The sequence below is a fragment of the Raphanus sativus genome, chromosome 3, assembly GCF_000801105.2.
Source record: "Raphanus sativus cultivar WK10039 chromosome 3, ASM80110v3, whole genome shotgun sequence".
NCBI classification, from domain to species: domain Eukaryota; kingdom Viridiplantae; phylum Streptophyta; class Magnoliopsida; order Brassicales; family Brassicaceae; genus Raphanus; species Raphanus sativus.
The window spans coordinates 9,811,952-9,831,487 of record NC_079513.1 but is presented as its reverse complement, the minus strand read 5'-3'; the positions used below and the strand labels follow the sequence as shown (position 1 = coordinate 9,831,487).

Here is a 19,536-nt window from a genome sequence, read left to right as displayed (position 1 = left end):
TATTTACCGAATTTGATTCAATCATTTCAGATATGGATTTCTTCACGGTTGTCACTGCCATTTCGCTGTATACAAAAAAGCAATATGAAAATTCATGGAGTTTATAAAACTTAATAACAGAGAATAAATATAGTGGATATTATAACCTCTTTGTGCTCAATATGATCTACACAAGGGTCGAGCATATAAACTAATTTCATACTTATAAGAGCATATATGAAATAAATAAGTCAAGTAAATATTTTCCTTGAGCAACAAAATATTCTTATACATATGAGACTGGCGAGGAGTAATGGTGAAGTAATTTTGAAACATTTATTATAGTTAATGGCATAAAATATATGCCTTCCTAAATTTATTTCTATCACAACCATTACTGCATTTCCTAAATTGACAGCTTAATTTAAATAAGCAAATTTATAGAACTACATAAATATATTATGGTTACTATTATTGGTCTAATTGATGTTTTACTTTCTACATTTTTTATTACTAACATAACTTATTTTGATGCTAACTATTGGTGCATGCCAAGAAAATCAACGACAATATCTTGTTATTAAATGACAATACAATTACCACAGCCTTTTAGCCTAGAAGGTGTAGACCCTTCTGCATGTGGCGTCCCTTCTCCTTTTTTAGCACGTACTTCTAGCATCCTTGGTAATAACAACTTGGTAACCATTTTTTTCCTTCCACGTAAACAGCATTCTTGGCACGTTCAATCACATCATGTAAGAAATAAAATTATTCTTTATAACTATCCTACAACTTCCTACATTACTTTCACAACATTCTCATTATCAATTGTTTCTAAACAATACCTTAATTAAAAAAATATACTTCCCGAGAAGAAAGACACTACTTTGAAGATGGGAGAAGATGCATCGGTAAACAATTATGACATCATATCCATCGGTGATTCTGCGTCCTCAAATGACGATCACTCCAACTCAGATCGCACCAACTACTTCAGAAACATTTCCTTGTCATATTTTGCTGCCCAACCAACCGAAATGCTGTCTAAACACTTAGAGTTCAAGGAACTATGCTTGGAGAGTGGGAACCCTGAGGCACACTATATTGAGGGCATTCTTCAATTGTTCGTAAAGGAAGACGAGCAGGCAGGCCTATATCATTTACGCCAATCATCGGATGGAGGTTATATAGACGGTACGTATCTTTATGGTTTGTCACTGCTTGCTGTAGAACGATTTCATAAAGGTCAGAAGTATTTGGATAAACTGGGATGGAAGGAAAATCGTTCAACCTCCGATCAATGCTGGGAAAGAGTCAAGAAATCTCTGACTGATATCCCGTACTTCATGAACCAAGGCTACTATATAGCTCGTGCCAACCTTGAGACACTCTGTGGTTGCCGCTCAAGGAAAAGACGTGGTCGAGTATGCAACCATGGTTACTACTATGAAAGGCTTAATCAATTTGTTGAGTTTGCTATGAGTAAAAACAACTAAAGATTCAAGTTTTCATCTGATATTATCCATAAACGCATGTAAAAGTACTTATGTTTTTACATGATTATTTATATATTTCGTTCAATTTTCTAAGTTGCTACTTTGTTTGTTTTATTTGAAGGTCGACACAATCTCCAAAATTCATATCATATTAATTGATAACAACTATTTTTCCTTTTGTACTTTGAATATAAAATTTACATGCCTTTTGTGCGGATTAATTGACTTTAGTCGCGATGGCAACCTAATTACTCGGGTTTCTAAAATGGAAGATAAAAATCTTTGGTAATAAATACAAAAGAAATATAATTTATTTAAATTTCATACTATTACTTTCTGGACAAGTACTTCACCTTCCAAAAACAAAACGGAGACCGTAAATGGTGTTTACATATGGTAAGATTATATATTAACTTATCACAATGAAACTACTTTATATTGATTGAATGTTAATAAATATGATTGACGTTAGCAGGCAATTTATTTGCAATCAAATCTTCTTAAAATATGATTATTAAGATCTCATGTAATAGGTAGAAAAGACATTTATTTTAAACACTCAAAATATTTCAAGTACATAATATAGAGGTCAAGTTATTCACCTTCTTTGTAAACGACAAATCAATAATCTTATGGATATTAGAGGAGGTGGAACCAAATATTACCGATGCTGTATCTCTAATTATATACTTAGAAATCTCCAAATTTTTCTAAAATAAAACAAAATGTTACCAATTATTCAATAAATTGTACAAATTAGGTCTTAATATAGTAGCAAACTTCAAATCTGGATATTTGGTGCCCATGATTTAGCTTTTGAATCCCAAACAAAGTTACAAACACCACCGTCAAATGCAGACTTCACATTTACTACCTGAGGTATTTGTTTGTTATTCTCCATCCAATACACAAACTTGGATTTATCTTGGTCTTCGTTGATTTCGAATGAATATTGGTCTCTGTGTATAAATGTCATGATATTGTGATATCGATGTCTATGATGGAATTCAATCTCTGTATGATTCTCTACTTTTTCGTAAACCTGCAAAATATAATACCACAGGTTATTCCCTAGAAGTACTCCAAACGTAAAAGGTCATGTAAATATTTTATGTGATAAATAAAATCACTTACATAACAATACGAAGACTGTGAAGTTTGATCAAATGTGCATAGTTCCTAACAGAAAATAAAGCATAAATCCTTAAATTTTCAAAAGTAATGTTCAGCATTAATGTTTGGATCTCGAGAGAGAGAGCAAACCTGTGTAGAAATTGACCAACTATACTTGCCCGGCTGCATGTTAAGCTAAGAAACAAGTATTGCTACGTTTGATTAAGGATTTGCAATTTCTTGATTTATAGAGTTAGGTTTACACTAATGGGACCTTAGGGTTTTCAGTTTTGAAGGCCCTATTGTATATTTAAGACCCAGTTCAAATTTACTTCGCATTAAGTAATTAGTAACATTGAAATGAATATTTTGAAGGGCCTCTTGTATATTTAAGACCCAGATCAAATTTACTTCGCATTAAGTGATAGTTTAAAATTGACAATCGGATTCTTATTGTTCCGTTTAAAATTGACCTTCATAAGTTGACCATCACATTAGACTATTTAATACAATCAAAGGACCTTGAAAAACATTCTAGTACCACCCAGTTAAAAACGATACAATATTCCAATTAGTTTTCGTATTTCTTCTGTATATTGAAGAAAACTAAAAAGATTGTTTTTACTTTATCAAATATCGTAACAAATTCATGTAAATATAATTCCACTAATGTTTTTCATGTGTTGTATAATTAATTCTATAACTACAAAAATAGCATACTAATGTGAAGTTGTAGAACTTTTTATCATTACACCAAGTATAACTGATCATCAATCCTCTAAAAAATCTTAAAGGACATCGAAACAAAACCAACCAAACCGAATCCATCCTATAAATACATCGAAAGTAAAGTAACTTTTTAATAATTGCATAAGAGGCTAAACCATATTTGAAATATTCCACTGATCCATGTCCATGAAAAATAAATTTAGCAAAATGAACAATAAGTTTAGTTCAACAGAATAAGATAATTCGATAAACTGGATAACAGAACCAGATGATAAAAACCGAAATAAGTAGCCAAAAGATCACATGACCTTAAACATTCGAAACATGGAAGATTATTGAAGCAAATTCTTTAATCAGACATTTGTGGCTCACCCAATCTGATCCAATCAACTTCAGGAATCTTAATACTCTCCATCTTCTCCTTTGCGAGCACAAGTTGGTTCTCAAGTAACTTCTTCTCCTTCGTCATAGCCGCCAGATTGAAGAGTTCCTTGAGTAACTCTAACTTACCTAGAATGCGATACACTTCACGCTCTTCATCATGCCTTGCTATGATTTGTTCCAATCGGTTCTGATACACAAACAGCAGGCCTCGGTAGCGCTCCCTAGTGGCAATCATTGCATTGTTGAAAGCCGCCTCAAGGTCTTTGCGACTGTGTTCTTCAGCCGTCGGTATATTTAGATTTAGGTCGCTGTTGAAAGCCATGGAGAGATCTTGTCTTGCATATGTACCGAATCATGTTGGATTAACATAAAGGTCAGACATATTCAGATGTAATAAAAGACAAAACTAAAGTAACAAGTAAACAAATTTATTTAGTCAGATCCGCAAATTTATAGAATTGTTTAAAAGGGTGAACTAAATCCCAATCCTTATTATATCATTGTAATGATATATATTCTTCTAACTATAGTAACAAGTAACCTATTTGGATCATTGTAATGTATTCTAGAATCAACATATGAACTTCTATTATGATTCTAATAAAACATGATTCGATTCCTGAATAAGTAACTGCTGATCTACATGTGTTCATAACATAAGATAGAAAATAAAATCTTACCAAAGAATAGGTGCAGGTAAAGAGAATATTGAGAGAAAACGTCGGAGAAGAAGAAAGATATTAGGTTTGGTAAGATAATGATAAAGTAAACAATATGTTTATTGAAAGATCACCGATTCCCATAAAATGCCTTTCCATTGCCCTTTTAAGAGTCATTCAATTAGATTTTACTTCAATATTTATTTAATGCATTTTTTGTAAAAAAAGCAAGTTTAATTTATTATACACAGAAAAAGATATTTAATAAACTTGAGATATTTGGAGTACAAATAATAATCATATTTAACAAAACCACAGGGTGCGAATCGAAATCTTGGTTGAAATTGAATGGATTATATTTGATTTGTCCAATCAAACTATAATTTCCTTATATATAGATATTCCTTACAGTTGAAAAAAAAAAGATATTCTTTACAAAGATGAAATATTTCCTTATATATAGTTAGACACTATTAAAAGAACAATGTAATATTTGAATTAAAGAAGAAATGATCAAGGATATAGTAATTTTGATGTAAAAGGATTTTAAAATTTTTGGCTGTCAAATTTAGGTACATAGGTTTCCATTTTTTTGCATGCGATTTAATTTGGAAAATATTAATAACTCTTGAAAATTGTCCATACTGACATGTCAAAGTCTTTCACCATGTCTGCAGATAAAGTTCAAAAATATCAAAAAGATCATCATTACAATACCTCGATTGCATATTTGACAATACAATCACCTAGATTCTGGAAACTTGAGATAACAAAAATTGCTATGAAAGCTTTGTATTTATAGTTCGCATTATATTCTAATATCTCAAAATTTATTAACTTATGATTATGACAAAATAATCAATTATCGAAGGCTTCCTAAAGACAATTAAATATTTCATTCGAATGCAACTAAAAATTTGATATGTTAAAAACGGAAACTTATAATTAACCAATTTCTATTTTATAGTATGTCAAGAATATATATTCTAATCAATTATCAACTTCATAATATATCAAATTATTAAGTTTAATTGGCTTTAAAATCTTGAGAAATGTGAAAGTCTGCAGCAATGTGTCCAACTACTATATCTAACTATTCACGCTTATCTTTATCCTTTCTATGGGTAAGTCATGATTAAAATGATATATATTCTTCTAACTATAGAAATAACCTATACTAAACTCTACTGAAAACAGACTATCTAACAAGTAATATATGCAATAACAAACACAAACAATATAAAACGGAATAGGTTATTTATAAATAAGTACTTAAGTTTAATTTCCCACCATAAAGATGGGAAAACTGGTTTAACAAACCAGTAAATAAGTTCAGAAATATTTAAACATAATATTAAAACAACATAAAAAGTTTTTAAATTGGACAGATTGAGGAACCGCACAGATTAGTCAAACATCTGTGGTTCACCCAACTTGTACCAATCAATAAACGGGACCTCCACATCAGCCACCTTGGCCGTAGCAAGCACAAGATCAGACTCCAACTTCTCCTTGAGTTCGGTGAATGCAGACTCATTGAAGAGTTCTTCAATGAGTTCCAATTTCCCTGCAACCCTTTCGACCTCAAGCTCTGCATCATGTTTCTTCATGAGACCCTGTTGGAGTTGCTTGTACATGAACAGCTTGGCTCGGTAATGCTGAGTTGTCTCCAAACGCCCTTTCTTGAATGCCTCTTCAACGCTTGAACCATAGTCTTCCACCATTGGAGCCTTCAATTTTGAGATCCTTGTTTCCTGCCATGATATAAATCTTGATCTGCATGTTAGGTTTAAAGAGTACGGGTTAGAAAAATAAAAGGATGAGAAATGAAACAGCCAATAATAACCATTTGATTACTTGCTAATCCAAAATTCAAAAAATACTATAACAAATAAACCGGATGATGTTTTCCAATTTTTCACCGATTCAAATAGCGATTATAATAACCCTAGCAAGATCAACATAGATAATCTAGAGAAGAAATCTGTATATCGTGGCTACAAAACCTATCTAAATTCCTTTCTCTTTGTGAATCGATCTACTGTTTTTCATATTGATTACCAACGATATATACATCCTATAATCGAAAAATAAATAACGAAATATAATGGTAAATAGAAATGATGGCTACAAAACCTAACGCAAAACCACTATATTTAAAAATCGATCTATCGTTTATCATAGACAGTAAACGAAACCCTAAAGAGAAAGAGAACTCACTTGAGTAATAGTTGGCGAGACAAAAGCTTACGAAGAAGAGAAATGATAGATTTGGGAAGTTTCTCGGTCAGTGTACAGTTTATATAGAAGAAGGAGAATCGAAGGGTCGTGACTTTTCACATGACAACTGGACCCCGTCAAATTTTATCAAAATTACTTTTTGTCATTTCTCATTTTTACTATTTGGGCTTTATTTTGTAGTAAGGGCGATATAACTCATGGGCTAAGTTCATTAGAAAAAATGAACACACTAAACCGGTTCAAGTTTTTCTTAAACCTTTATGAATGTCAATCGATTAAATTTCTTTTGAACGCATGTATATGCAAATGTAATCAACCGCAAAATATAATTCACATCAAACATTTATATGATCACATCCGTGTAAACAATGGATACTTAGATTGAAACAACCGTGTATAGCATTATTAATTCATACAAAAGTTCAAAAATTTCATATTTTAATAGCGTTGTAAATCTTCAATCTTCAAGTTGAATCTCGTACTAACTAAATATTAAACCATGAATAGTAAGATTTATCCAATCCTTGGATAGAAAAATAGTAAGAACCTCAATGATATAATGCAATATTCGTAAAACAGTTTCATAAAAAATAAAAAGAAAAACAAAACCACGATAGTAGAAAGATACGTCTGATTAGGTATCGGTAACATTAGCTATGTTACTCTCCCTTGACTTTCTTTAGAAAAAGTTTCTTGTTCACGGAATGTTGATCCTCTAGGCTACTCTGTTGTTCATCTTGGCTTTTTCTTTTAGACAATGGAGTTCCTGATAAACCACCTGAACCAGAAGAAATATCATATGAAGACTGCAGCATTAGGACCTAGAAGGAAAAAGTTTAACCGATCAGTATTACGATAATGTAAGAATTAGCTGAACTATACAGACGAATGAGAACAATACCTGTTTAACTGGCAAAGCAGCAAATTCCTCAATCAGTTCACGATCAGCAGTAGCAATTCGAACAACATAATGAGAGCTCTTTCCTTTGATGTTATCAGCATCCACTGAAACCTCAAAAAGGATTCTCTTGCCAAAAAGGTCGCTAACAGCTTCTGGTAACAAGTCTTCATCTAGATTCTACAAGTAAAAAGGGAAAAGTGAGGACTCTAATTTATACATATAGTAATAATTTCCTCTTTTATTTAAATTTGACGGTACCTCATCATAGAGTTCAGCGGCAGAACGACGCACAAGCACTTGAGCATTGCCATCAAACAAAAGAAAATTTGCCTCACCGGTATCATCTTTAACGTGGACAATTAATTTAAACCTGAGTTACCAATAAAAGTTTAATATTTAGTAATTACTGGATAACGTACACCATAATTATACATCATATAACAAAAACCAGAATACTTAATTATGTACGCGTTCAATGAAATACCTCGGAATGACATCAATGTGTTCTTTATCACATGTATTACAGTAGAACAAGGGACGGTTGTCATCATCAACATTGGTTGTAGGCATAACTTTTTTGTTGTGGTATTTGCAACTTAGATATTGCCAACCACGCTCAGTATCTATGTTTTCAATAGTCCCCAAGGTGACAAAAGTTCCAACCTACTCAAGACAACAGCATGTTAGTAGGATTATTAAAATTAATAATTTACATTTAAAAAAAAAAAAATAGTGTACGTCTAACCAGAGTACTGTCAACGATATCTCTTATTGTTAGCCTCTCATTAAGAACAAAAAACCGGGCACGAACAGATGTAGCACTAGCAACACTCCATTGGCTACTATCCTTGTTTGTAATAGCAAGTGAATCATCAGGAAGACTACATAGATAAAAAGACATAATTTTACTTTAGAGTCCAATTTAATAACATATTTTTAAAAAACTTGCATTTTTTATTACGTACCACAATTTAAACTCATCAACCAATGAACACGTTGGGTTTAGCAAAATTTGGATGGAATTAAACCCGCTAGATATGGAGTAAACCCCTGGAGAACATTCATCATATTATATTGTCTGCGAGTAATAATTAGAAACCTTAACAAATCAAATTACATACCTTTCCACTCTTTAATGGAACAGAACCTGATAATACAAATTATCATAATGGACATGTTACTCATACTGTAGTCGTATACTTGTTTAGCATAACCACCCCACAGAGTACACATGATCTTGACATTACTGAAACGAAAACGTAGATAAAATGTAGAGTTTTTTAACTTTGTCAAATATAACCAATAATAATTGAAATTTCAGCTTACCTATGGTCACGTAGCTCGATCAAAAGCCTCATGTTATCTTTGCCTTTAATGCTTTTGTTTTCCAGCGACCCAAAGTTAACGATTTGTCCAATTATATCTAAATTTATTACATAAAAAAATAAGAACAAAATTAACATAACATGACAGAGCATTAATTGTGTGCTAAAATGACTCACCAACTAAGCAGCTGCTATCAATCTTTCCTTCCAGAATATCGGTAAAATCGGCAAAATTCTTTTCAGGAATTTCACTTGGAAAATCTAAAGCTTTTCCAACAAAAGTGGTTGGATAGAAACCAATTTTGTACAGATGTGGAGTTGTACGATATTCACCAATTGCATCGAAGACCTTGAACAACTGGACGACAATTGCATCTCCCTCATGTAGTCTTTCACCATATTTTTTGATGAGTTGTTCTCCAACTGAAGCATGAATTCTTGTCCCCTGAATACCAGTCAAAATAATAATAGTATTAAACAATAAACAAAATCTTAACATAAAACTATGTGTTCTTCACTTACTTCTCTATCAGCAAAAACCATTTCAATAGTGTTTCCTGATTCTTTGTTGTAGTTCTTCCACAACCGAATAATCCTAACTTCAATACGGGACGTATCTTTACGGGGTTTTAATTCTCGGACCAAAGATACTATATTTTTGGACTTTGCGAGCATCGCCATTTTCGTTTCAAAATAGAAGAATGGTTGAGTTGCTTCAAGGCCACTTTGTACTCTATATATAGTCCTTTGATGGTGTAGAGTATTAACGACGCAAAAAATATTACTTGCGAGACTTGCGCAAGTAATTGGGTATAATAAGGTATGTAAATTAAATGACTAATGATTAAAGGAAACCTAATAAATTTGTAAAATTAATCACGAATATGCATTTTATACGATGCGAAACTTGCGCAAGTTTTCAATATAAATAAGGTATGTTGATAATAATTAGTTTCCTAATAAAATATGAAATGAATTTTCCATTAAGAGATTTAATGATTAGTTGACATTTTTTAAATTTCTTCTGCAAGCTATGATTAATGTTCGCCATTGATTACGATTCTTGCGCAAGAAATAATTAGTGCGTTTGCTAATTAATGTCACTTTCCAATTAAAAGGTCGATGAAAAAAATAAATCAAAAAGAAAAATTAGAAAAACTCGACCAATAGAAACGCGAGAATTCTCGTGAGAAGAATTCTATGAGTGCCACGTGGCGTTTGTACTTCTCTTTTAATATATAGGAGGATATAATCAGTGGACTAAAAGAATACGTTTGTTTTTTTTTTCTTTTTTTTGAAACTAGAATACGTTTGTTATGAACGCTAGAAAAAAGAATAATACGTTTGTGCCGTCAAATGGAGACGCAGCCATTCTTAGGGTCTGACTGGTGTAACCGCAGCGGTTGCGGTTGCGGTTGCGGAAGTTTACGGGTGCGGATGGTTGCGGTTTTAAGCGTTTTCTAGAGATTTGTACGACTGGTACAGCTGTTAGAAATTGTTGCGTTTGCGGGACTCTTATGACTGGTAAACTACCAAACGCAACATCTGTTAAATAATAATTTAACAATATTTACATTTTACGTAATTATAAAAAATATTAAAATCATAATAATATGATAAATATAAAATTTATATTTATAAAATCATATTATTCAATTTTAAAAATTTATAGAAAATATTTTAGTTTTGAATTTTTATAATATAAATTGAAATATAATATGAATACATTTTAAAATTTCTATTATTTCAATTGAAAATTTTTATTGGATATTTTTAGTATTATTTTTATTTATTCTGTTTTTAAAGAAAAAAAAAATTACCCTCCCGCAACCGCCCGCAACCGCAAACGCTAGCTGGAACCAGCTTTTGATTTTAAGAGGTTCGGAGCGGTTTGAAGCGATTTGTAGCGTTTTCTATGATTGTTTCGAAACGCCAACAACCGCTATGAACCGCAAAAGCTGCGTTTGCGGGTGGTAGCGGGAAAACCAGTCAGTCCCTTAATCACGATCTCTCCTCTAGCACTCTCCTTTCCATGATTCTCTCCATCCCCTCCCCCATGTCATCTTAATCTCATATTGGGTTGGGTGCAGGCTGCTGTTGGAGGTGGCGTGACTTTTCCACCATAGTTGTCACCACCGATTAATCACCTTTGGAAGAGATATCATAGTTACGAAGGTTGATGCGCATCACCGGCACCATCCCGTTGTCACCTTCCATTGTCTCCGATAAAGGTTAAGGAGGAGCAACCCGGAGCCATCACGTTTTATCACCACCAACGCCAATTTCCTTTCATCACCGAAATGTCATCTTGTATTGTCGGATCACCGTGCCGTGTTACCGGAGATCCCATTGTATCATTAGCCGAGTAGAACCATGAGATCTAGGGTGATCTCTAGACCTTTCTTGCGCAGCAAGCTACCGAATATCTATTCTTAATTAATGTTGGGCATTCAGATTTTCTGTTTGGTTCGGTTTTTCGAGTTATTCGGGTTGAGATATTTAGGAACCGTTTAGGAACCAGACATTCTTCGGATCAGTTCTGTTAAGATAATGTCCGGTTGATGTGGGGTTTCTATTTTCTTATAAAACCCGAAGTGGAGCCGAATTATAAATAAGGTTTGGTTTGGATTTAAAGCCAAAATAATCGAAAAATCCCGAAAACCCGAGTTAAACCCAGAAACCCAAAAAAATATTCGAGTAATTCGGGTAGTTTGGGTTTTTTTTTTTGGAAGTTTGTTATATGTAAATTATATATATATATATATATATATATATTCAAAAATATTCGGGTATCCGTTTGGTTTTTCGTTCGGTTCCTGTTCGGTTTTGGTTTTTCGGATTTAGAAATATAGGAACAGTCTGGGTTTTTATAATTTTCGATCCGGTTTCGGTTTTCGGGTTTCAGATAATATGTCCATGACTATTCTTAATGATCGCCTCACCGTTGCTTGTCCGTGTTGGGTCATCACCACCGATATGCTCTTTTTGTTGTTGCTGTAATATCCATGCACCACCGCCACTGCTGCTCCTTCTATGTTTGCGCTCGTAGAGATGTATATGTCCATAAACATTGTGTTAGAACTCGTATGTAACATCCCGCGTTGTGATATATGGGAAAGCTTAAGAGAATTGATTTGACTACCTATATTACCAATATTTACTTATCTTTTCCGTCACACATCTGTTTAGAACTCCAGAATAAGCGTGCTTGGGCTGGAGTAGTGAAAGGATGGGTGACCTACCGGGAAGTGATTCGCGATAGCGTGTGAGTTAGGCCAATGCACGAGAAATGTCGGGTGGTGATTGCAGGGTCAGTAAACAATGATTTCGAGTCTTAGCAAATTAACGGACCGACCGTCGGATGGGATGGGGTCCACGGGCCGAAAGATCGGGCGTGGGTGGCCTATTAGACGTGGGCGGTCGGGGCGTTACAAGTGGTATCAGAGCCAGGTTAGCCATCTCTGTTCTGACTCGAGAGGTGTCTTGAGATCTGTCGTGGGGGCACAACGAGGACATTTCGTTCTTTGAGAGGAGTACATTGTAACATCCCGCGTTGTGATATATGAGAAGGCTTAAGAGAATTGATTTGACTATCTATGTTACTAAAGTTGACTTATCTTTTCCGTCACACATCCGTTTAGATCTCCAGAGTTAAGCGTGCTTGGCCTGGAGTAGTGAAAGGATGGGTGACCTACCAGCAATTGATTCGCGATAGCGTGTGAGTGAGGCCAAAGCAGGAGGAAAGTTCGGGTGGTTATTGCAGGGTCAGTAAACAATGATTTCGAGTCTTAGCAAATTAACGGACCGACCGTCGGACGGGATGGGGTCCACAGGCCGAAAGATCGGGCGTGGATGGCCCATTAGCCGTGGGATGGACTCCACGGGCCATGACGTGGGATTGATATTGTGATATTATTCATTGATCTCCTAATCCCAAAGGTGTGATTACATGCTTTTCTTACATCTTACTTGTGTGTGACAAATTACATTGAACCCTTTATGTTTCTTGCATAGGAAGCAGTCCTTTTCAAAGTCATAAACCCCTAGTTCGTGTCTTGATGGATGGGAGATATCCATTTCCGAGCTTTTGTCTTTCCATCTCCAATCTTGGCTAAGATGAGGGCTATTCCGTTTAATCATGTACTAATTTAGTATTCTTCTTATGTTCGTTTAGCTTCGAACCTTGTCTATTTGTTTGAATTGAGTTTTGGTGATAGTGAGGATATTCAATGTAAACCGGATCTAAAGCATTAAACTATTGTTTGGACTGTATGATCTTATATAATGTTATATATATATATATATATATAAAAACACACGCAATAGGACTATGTGGTGGGCTGGGGTTCAGAGATGTTTGGGCGGAGTGTATGGACTAGCTATGGGCTATCATCACATTGTTTTTTTTTGTGATGGACTAAGCGTTTTTTTTGTTCATGTTGGAGCTAAACTCCCATAGTGGAAATTATATTTACTTAATTTGTGATTTGTGTGTCTAGTCTCATATCTCACTGCTTGACTCCCTTGTTACTCATCTTTTTTTTCCGTTTCAAATGAGACTAACAGGCTGTAGTTTTTCATTTCAAATCGGTGCTTTTAGACGTTCTTTTTCTTTTCTTTCTTTAGAGTAACAGATTTATGTTTTTATCGACATTTTTGGATGTTTATTTTATTTATCGTATTAATGGCATGGATGTTGAATTTTGAGAAGTAATAAATGAATATATTTAGAGATTATTTGTATATGTTATATTTGAAAAAATACATATGTTACATTTTAGTATCAGAGCGGGGTCCGGTCCCAGTCATGGCCCGAAATGACGGTATGGCAATTTGTCGGGACTCAATTTTAATCGATTTTAAATGATTATGAAAGTATTCTTGTGATTTGGAAATATTAAAAATAAAATAGCCCATTTCTGTTCGGTAATATTCATTTAATCGTTGGTACCTAGTTCCACGAGCTCCATACCATTTAGTGCCAACATAAATGGCATAATTGAAAAAGCAATTGGAGGATCTATCAGATAAGGGTTTTATCAGACCGAGTCTTTCACTTTTGGGTGCACCAGTATTGTTTGTGAAGAAGAAAGATAAAAGTTTCCTAATTAGTATCGACTACAAAGACTTAAACAAGGTAATCATCAGGAACAAATACCCACTTCTACATATCAATGAGTTATTAGACCAGTTACAGAGAGCTTCATGGTTCTCTGAGATTGGCACCCGGTAGCGATTGCTGATGAGGATGTACAAAATACTGCCTTTTGTACACGTTAGGACATCGTGAGTTAGTAGTGATGTCGTTTGGGTTGATGAAAGCACCTGCATCATTCGTGAAACTTATGAATGATGTGTTTTGTGAGCACTTGGATAAGTGCATGATTGTCTTCATCAACGATATCCTAATTTATTGACCGGGCAGAGAAGAGCATGCTGATCATTTATGAATTGTGTTTAGTAAGGTCAAGGAACATCAGTTTTTTGCTAAGCTAAGTAAGTGTAACTTATGGCAGATGAAGATTGGATTTTTGGGCCACGTGGTTTCAGAAGCAAGAGTTTCTGTAGATCTGGAAAATTTTATGGCAATATCAGAGTGGGGGACACTTAGGAGTGCTACAGAGTTTCGTAGTTTACTGGGTTGGGCTGGATATTACATGAAGTTCGTTAAGGGTTTTGCCATTGCAAAGCCATGGCATGGTTAACAGGCAAGGATGTTAAGTTTTATTAGAAAAACGATTGTTCAAGGAGTTTCGCTCAGATGTAGTGACAACTGACGTAGACGCTGGTTTTAGTACTCCCGAAGCCGGGATACCGTATGAGGTTTATACATATGTGCCAGGTACTGGTTTGGGGTGTGTATTGATTCAGGAGGGTTAGGTTATTACTTAGACTATCCGCAATGATAAAAAAATTCAACATCCTCATTTTCTTCTTTTAGCATTCCACATCACCGTCTGATGTAAGATTGGAATCACTCCAACTTTAGATCACTTGATGATCAGCAGATTCCAAGCTTAGCTCGCGGAAGGTGGGATGTTGGTAGAGTTGGTGGTGAAGTTTTTGATTGACTCTCTCAATCCTTGGGTATGACTGACTCTCTCAATCGGCGGTGAACCAGACTTACTTGAATCTCACAAACAATCCTAATCCAAAGATCTATAAAAACAAATGAATCTCTCAAATGAATCTAAAGACAATAACAAACTCAAAGACACATTTTGAACATAAATGATTTTGTATAAACTTGATTGAGAGGTGGTTTATTTCAAAGGACGAAATGAGCTTTATATATAGTTCCTTACATGATTCTCTAACAGTCTAAAAAGATAAAAACAAGAAAGAAATTCTAGAATTCAATAAACTAGCCCTTGGAGCCAAAATGAGCAAATCTGGTGGGATTAGGCTGAATATAAGGGATTCTTCAGTTGCCTTGATTCTGGAAAGCTTTGGCAAGTAATAATGAAGTCTTGGAGTGTATCCGGTTGTGAATTAAGTCTCATCTTTTTAGTTTTAGTCTTTTCTTTCATCAATTGGTTTGCTTCCTCTTGTCTCTTGGCTATTGAGTCCAATCGTTTCAATTCTTGTTCTTTGAATTGTTTGAAATCATTTCACTCTTCGTTGACCATTTTCAAAGTTGTGCCCTTATTTTTATTTTTACCTTTCTTTTTTTGTTGCATCCCTCCCCATTGGACGAACACTAGATCCTATAGAGTTTGATCTGACTGAGTTGGAATCACTTGCATCATTCTCGCGGGATCTATTAGATCCACTACCTGAACCACTGTTTCCTCCTACCTGGGTACCATAATGTTGTTGATCACGTACATCAAACCATTCTGACATTAAATTGAAATGTTCATTCTTACCACCTAAAAATATTTCATGCTCTTTTGCTAAGAAATCATTCTCCGACCACCCACTTTGTTTCATACGCTTAGCATTATCTTATGCGCAATCCATTTGCTCAACTTTTTGTTCATATAGTTGTAATGGTTTCTCTACGAAGCTACATATCGTGGAGGATCAAATGAGCAATGCTCATTACAGTACTCAACAATACCTCCCCCCCCCCCATATGCTTCACTTTTTTGTTTCCTACCAACAACACTATCAGTTCCATACTTAATTCGACCATTAATTAGCACCAAAATTTTATCAGTGGTCCATTTTGGGCTTTTGCGGCGAGCATGAGTTGAATCCTCTTCATTTTCCGTTCGAGTGCTTTCATTGACACTGTTAGTGCCATCAAGACCTATTTGTGTAGAAAATTCTGGAACTTCATTACCCATTTAAGTTGAAGAAATAGGAAGTGTTTGAGATAAATATGGCATCATCGATCCATAATATGGAAGGATAGCTTGGAACAGATGATGACATAAAGAAATTTGGTGCAAAACCATAGTTTGACATATTTTGGGGGTGGCTTTGAAGATTGATTTTGAAACTGATAGTTATTGATTGGAGATTAATAGTAATTTATGTGAAATTGACTTTTGCTTTTGTATCTAAATGAAATGAAATTATTTTTTAGTTATAGACAATAAAAATTTATGAATTTTTACATAAATTATTATTTTTAAATTATTGTTACAAAATAATTGAGTTCCAATAATTTGAGGGGATAAACAATCTCCAAGATTTAAAGTAGCCAATGAAATGACAACATAATTTTTAAAATGATAATGTTTGTCGTAATGCTCCACTCTCTCCCCTATTTCTTCCTCTCATTTGTTGACACTTATTTACGCGGGTTCCATTTTTGCAGCATTCAACTTGTTGAATGGTTTCAACTTGTTTAATCCATGTTTGATTCACAAAAAATCAACCTCCTCAATGTGAAGTTTCAACTGTTGAATTTATAATTCAACATGCCCATTGCTGTTAGTCTTATGCATCACGTCAGCTGTGGCCATACAAGGTCAACTACTTTACGCATGACATAAAGTTAACAGCAGTTGTTTTGCTTTAAAAATCTGGAGATTGTATTTGTATGGAGAGAAGGTTCTGATTCTCACAGACCACCAATGTCATAAATATATTTTTACTTAGACAGACCTGAATTTGAGAAAGTTTAAAGGGATGGAGTTGTTAGCAGATTATAACTTGAGTATTACTTATCATCTGGGTAAGGCTATTCAAGTGGCAGATGCCTTGACTAGGTGCATGAGGGATGTTGAAAGAACCAAGGAGGTTCAGGAGCTTACTAGGACACTTGCTGGTTTAAGATTGTGTGCAATTACAGTAGAGGGATAGACAGCTGGTCTTGAGGCTTTAGATCATGCTGATTTATTTTGGAAAATACGCAAGGCTTAGGATGATGATAAGGCTTTGTGTAAGCATATCGAGATCGAGATTATTTGATATCATATAACTTTGAGCGGGATGTACCTGTACCGAAACCGGGTTTGTGTGCCAGATGATAAGCTGTTACGGAAGGCGATCTTACAACAAGGACACCACTCATATTTTTCTATCCATCTATGAAACACTAAGATGTACATGGATTTGAAACGTTATTATCATTTGTCGGGCATGAAGAAGGATGTAACTGCATTTGTATTGCACTTGTAGACATGTCAGGTGGTTAAGGCTGGGCATCATGTGCCTAGCTGATACCATGGTATTTTACCAATTTTCAGCCATAGTATATAATATTTTTGGAGTCTATGTATTATGTTTTGGAGTCTTTTAAAGTCTTTTCAGGTCCATGTATGTTTTGGAGAAATGTAGAGATTATGGAGCAAAAGACTCATAGCTGTTCAAGAGACCAACCAGAATCAATTTTCAGATGGAGTGTCAATTGATACTAACCCTTTGGTGCTGCTCGACACCGACGCGAGAAGATGGGCAGACTTGTTTGTTGCTGACTTAAGCACAAAAGATCCACATAATTACAAGATTACCTATTGCCGACTTTTACCTTATATTTATAGTGTTTACCATTGTTTGGACAATACACCACATCTTTTACACATTATTTTACAGCATAAGGATTTATGGTTTCTAGTAGATTTGAAGAGAAGATCCAAGACTCCTTTAGAGATTTGTATTGGAAATCCATTGATTTCTTACTCATTTCTATTCAGACCATTGTTATGATTTATTCTGCTATGTCTGAGTAGTCTTCCTTTTTAGATTTAGGGTTTATAAGTGTTTTGATGGATTAACCAAACCTATAGAACTACTAGGGTGAATTATATAGATTTCGTCCATCATTATTGTGTTTAACAGTAATTGAAATAGTTACCTAAAAATATGTAACAACTTCCCAAAAAAAGACCATGTAAAATTCGCCTAAACAAATAAACAGTCAATAATCATTTAACATTCAATCAATCAACTATATTAAAGCATAAAAATAGTTATTTCAAACAATACACGAACACAATATATTTCCAAAACAATCTAAAATAATATCTTTCACTTTTAAGAGTTTTTTTCTTTTTAATTTAAATACATATTATATTTGAAAAAAATAAATAAAACTGAAACTGGAATAATTTGTTAAGAAGAGAAAATTCTAAAATTAACTATAACTATATCTTCTTTAGATTTTTTGTTCCATTGATTTGAAAAAAAATATTTTTATTGATAAAAGAAATATTAAACTAATGTTATTGCCTACTTACTTTTTGAAAATAATGAAATGCATTCATTTAAACTACAAAAATATTAAATAAAATATATGCAAATATAAATATAATTATAAAGACATATTAATATAAATTACATACTATCATCATCTATACCAAAATGAAACTATAAAATATGTGATTTTTTTACTTTCCACATAGATATTTGAATACGGAGTAAAATATTAAAAATAAAATAAATTAAAATATCATTTGCATTCAGAATGGGTTTAAATTAGTAAGCTATATAAAATATCTCAAATTTACATATATATATAAGTATACACTATCTAATTAAAATAAACTAGAATTTTGTTAAAATAATACCGCGCTTTATAAGCGCGGGTTAAAATCTACTTTATGAATTAAAAAGCTGGAATATGAGGAATATAATTCATGTTAAAGGCTGGCCGGCCCTGGGCTAATGCCTTAAAGCATGGACTTTAGGCGCGAGAGGATATTAAGCTTTTAGAGGCGCCATATTCCAAGAAATTTACTTTAGTCTGGTGGCCAGTGAACTTAATATTTTGACTTACAGCCAACGGTTCGACACTCCACGTCCTTTTTCTCCTCTGATAATATCATAATAATAAAAAAAATTCCTTTTCTGATAATAGTCAAAGATATAGAGGATTCATTATATGTTCTAACAACCCTAGTTCTTCTATTAGACGTATTATTTATACGCAATTTATTTAAATCAAAACCTTAGTAGTCTTTTTACTTTATTAAAAGAAAATTTATCTTTTTCCAGGTTTTTTTATGTTAACAAGAGATAAACAAAGTTTCAAAAAAAAAAAAAACAAGAGATAAACAATGAATCTGAATTATATATCGTGCATATTCCATGTTTCATCTTTATTGACTTTAGTAGAACAGCTGCATCTCCTATTAAAATATTTTATTCCTTCTTTATTCTTTTTTTTTTGTAAGTTCTTGTAAATTTCTTAGAAACTTTTGAAATTCAAACAAACATCAAATTTATTATAGGGTTCTAATATTCTATGGGACTATCAAAACTCGATAAATTTTACAAAGTGAAAATGCATTAGAGTTATTTATCATAAGTTTTGA

General features: G+C 33.6%; 2 protein-coding genes across 2 annotated transcripts; one reads left to right on the top strand and one right to left on the bottom strand.

Annotated features, from left to right (window-relative positions):
- The first annotated feature begins 872 nt into the window (after window positions 1-872).
- On the top strand, window positions 873-1,475 carry LOC130509957 (F-box protein At2g35280-like). The gene has a single exon (XM_057006292.1). The coding sequence runs from the start codon at window positions 873-875 to the stop codon at window positions 1,473-1,475; it is 603 nt and encodes a 200-aa protein (XP_056862272.1).
- Window positions 1,476-7,260: 5,785 nt separating this feature from the next.
- On the bottom strand, window positions 7,261-8,403 carry LOC108820099 (uncharacterized). Its single transcript, XM_057006291.1, has 5 exons — window positions 8,248-8,403; window positions 7,987-8,165; window positions 7,761-7,872; window positions 7,503-7,679; window positions 7,261-7,422 (listed from the first exon to the last, which is right to left on the bottom strand). The coding sequence occupies exons 1-5, from the start codon at window positions 8,401-8,403 to the stop codon at window positions 7,261-7,263; spliced, it is 786 nt and encodes a 261-aa protein (XP_056862271.1).
- Window positions 8,404-19,536: the final 11,133 nt, after the last annotated feature.

Excerpts from the sequence above, each read along its gene's own strand:
- LOC130509957 (XM_057006292.1), top strand. The coding sequence starts at position 873 with ATGGGAGAAGATGCATCGGTAAACAATTATGACATCATATCCATCGGT.
- LOC108820099 (XM_057006291.1), bottom strand. The coding sequence starts at position 8,403 with ATGTCTTTTTATCTATGTAGTCTTCCTGATGATTCACTTGCTATTACA. Across the intron at positions 7,680-7,760 it reads CCGCTGAACTCTATGATGAG|AATCTAGATGAAGACTTGTT; the intron begins GTACCGTCAAAT and ends TTTTACTTGTAG. Across the intron at positions 7,423-7,502 it reads CTGCTTTGCCAGTTAAACAG|GTCCTAATGCTGCAGTCTTC; the intron begins GTATTGTTCTCA and ends TTTTCCTTCTAG.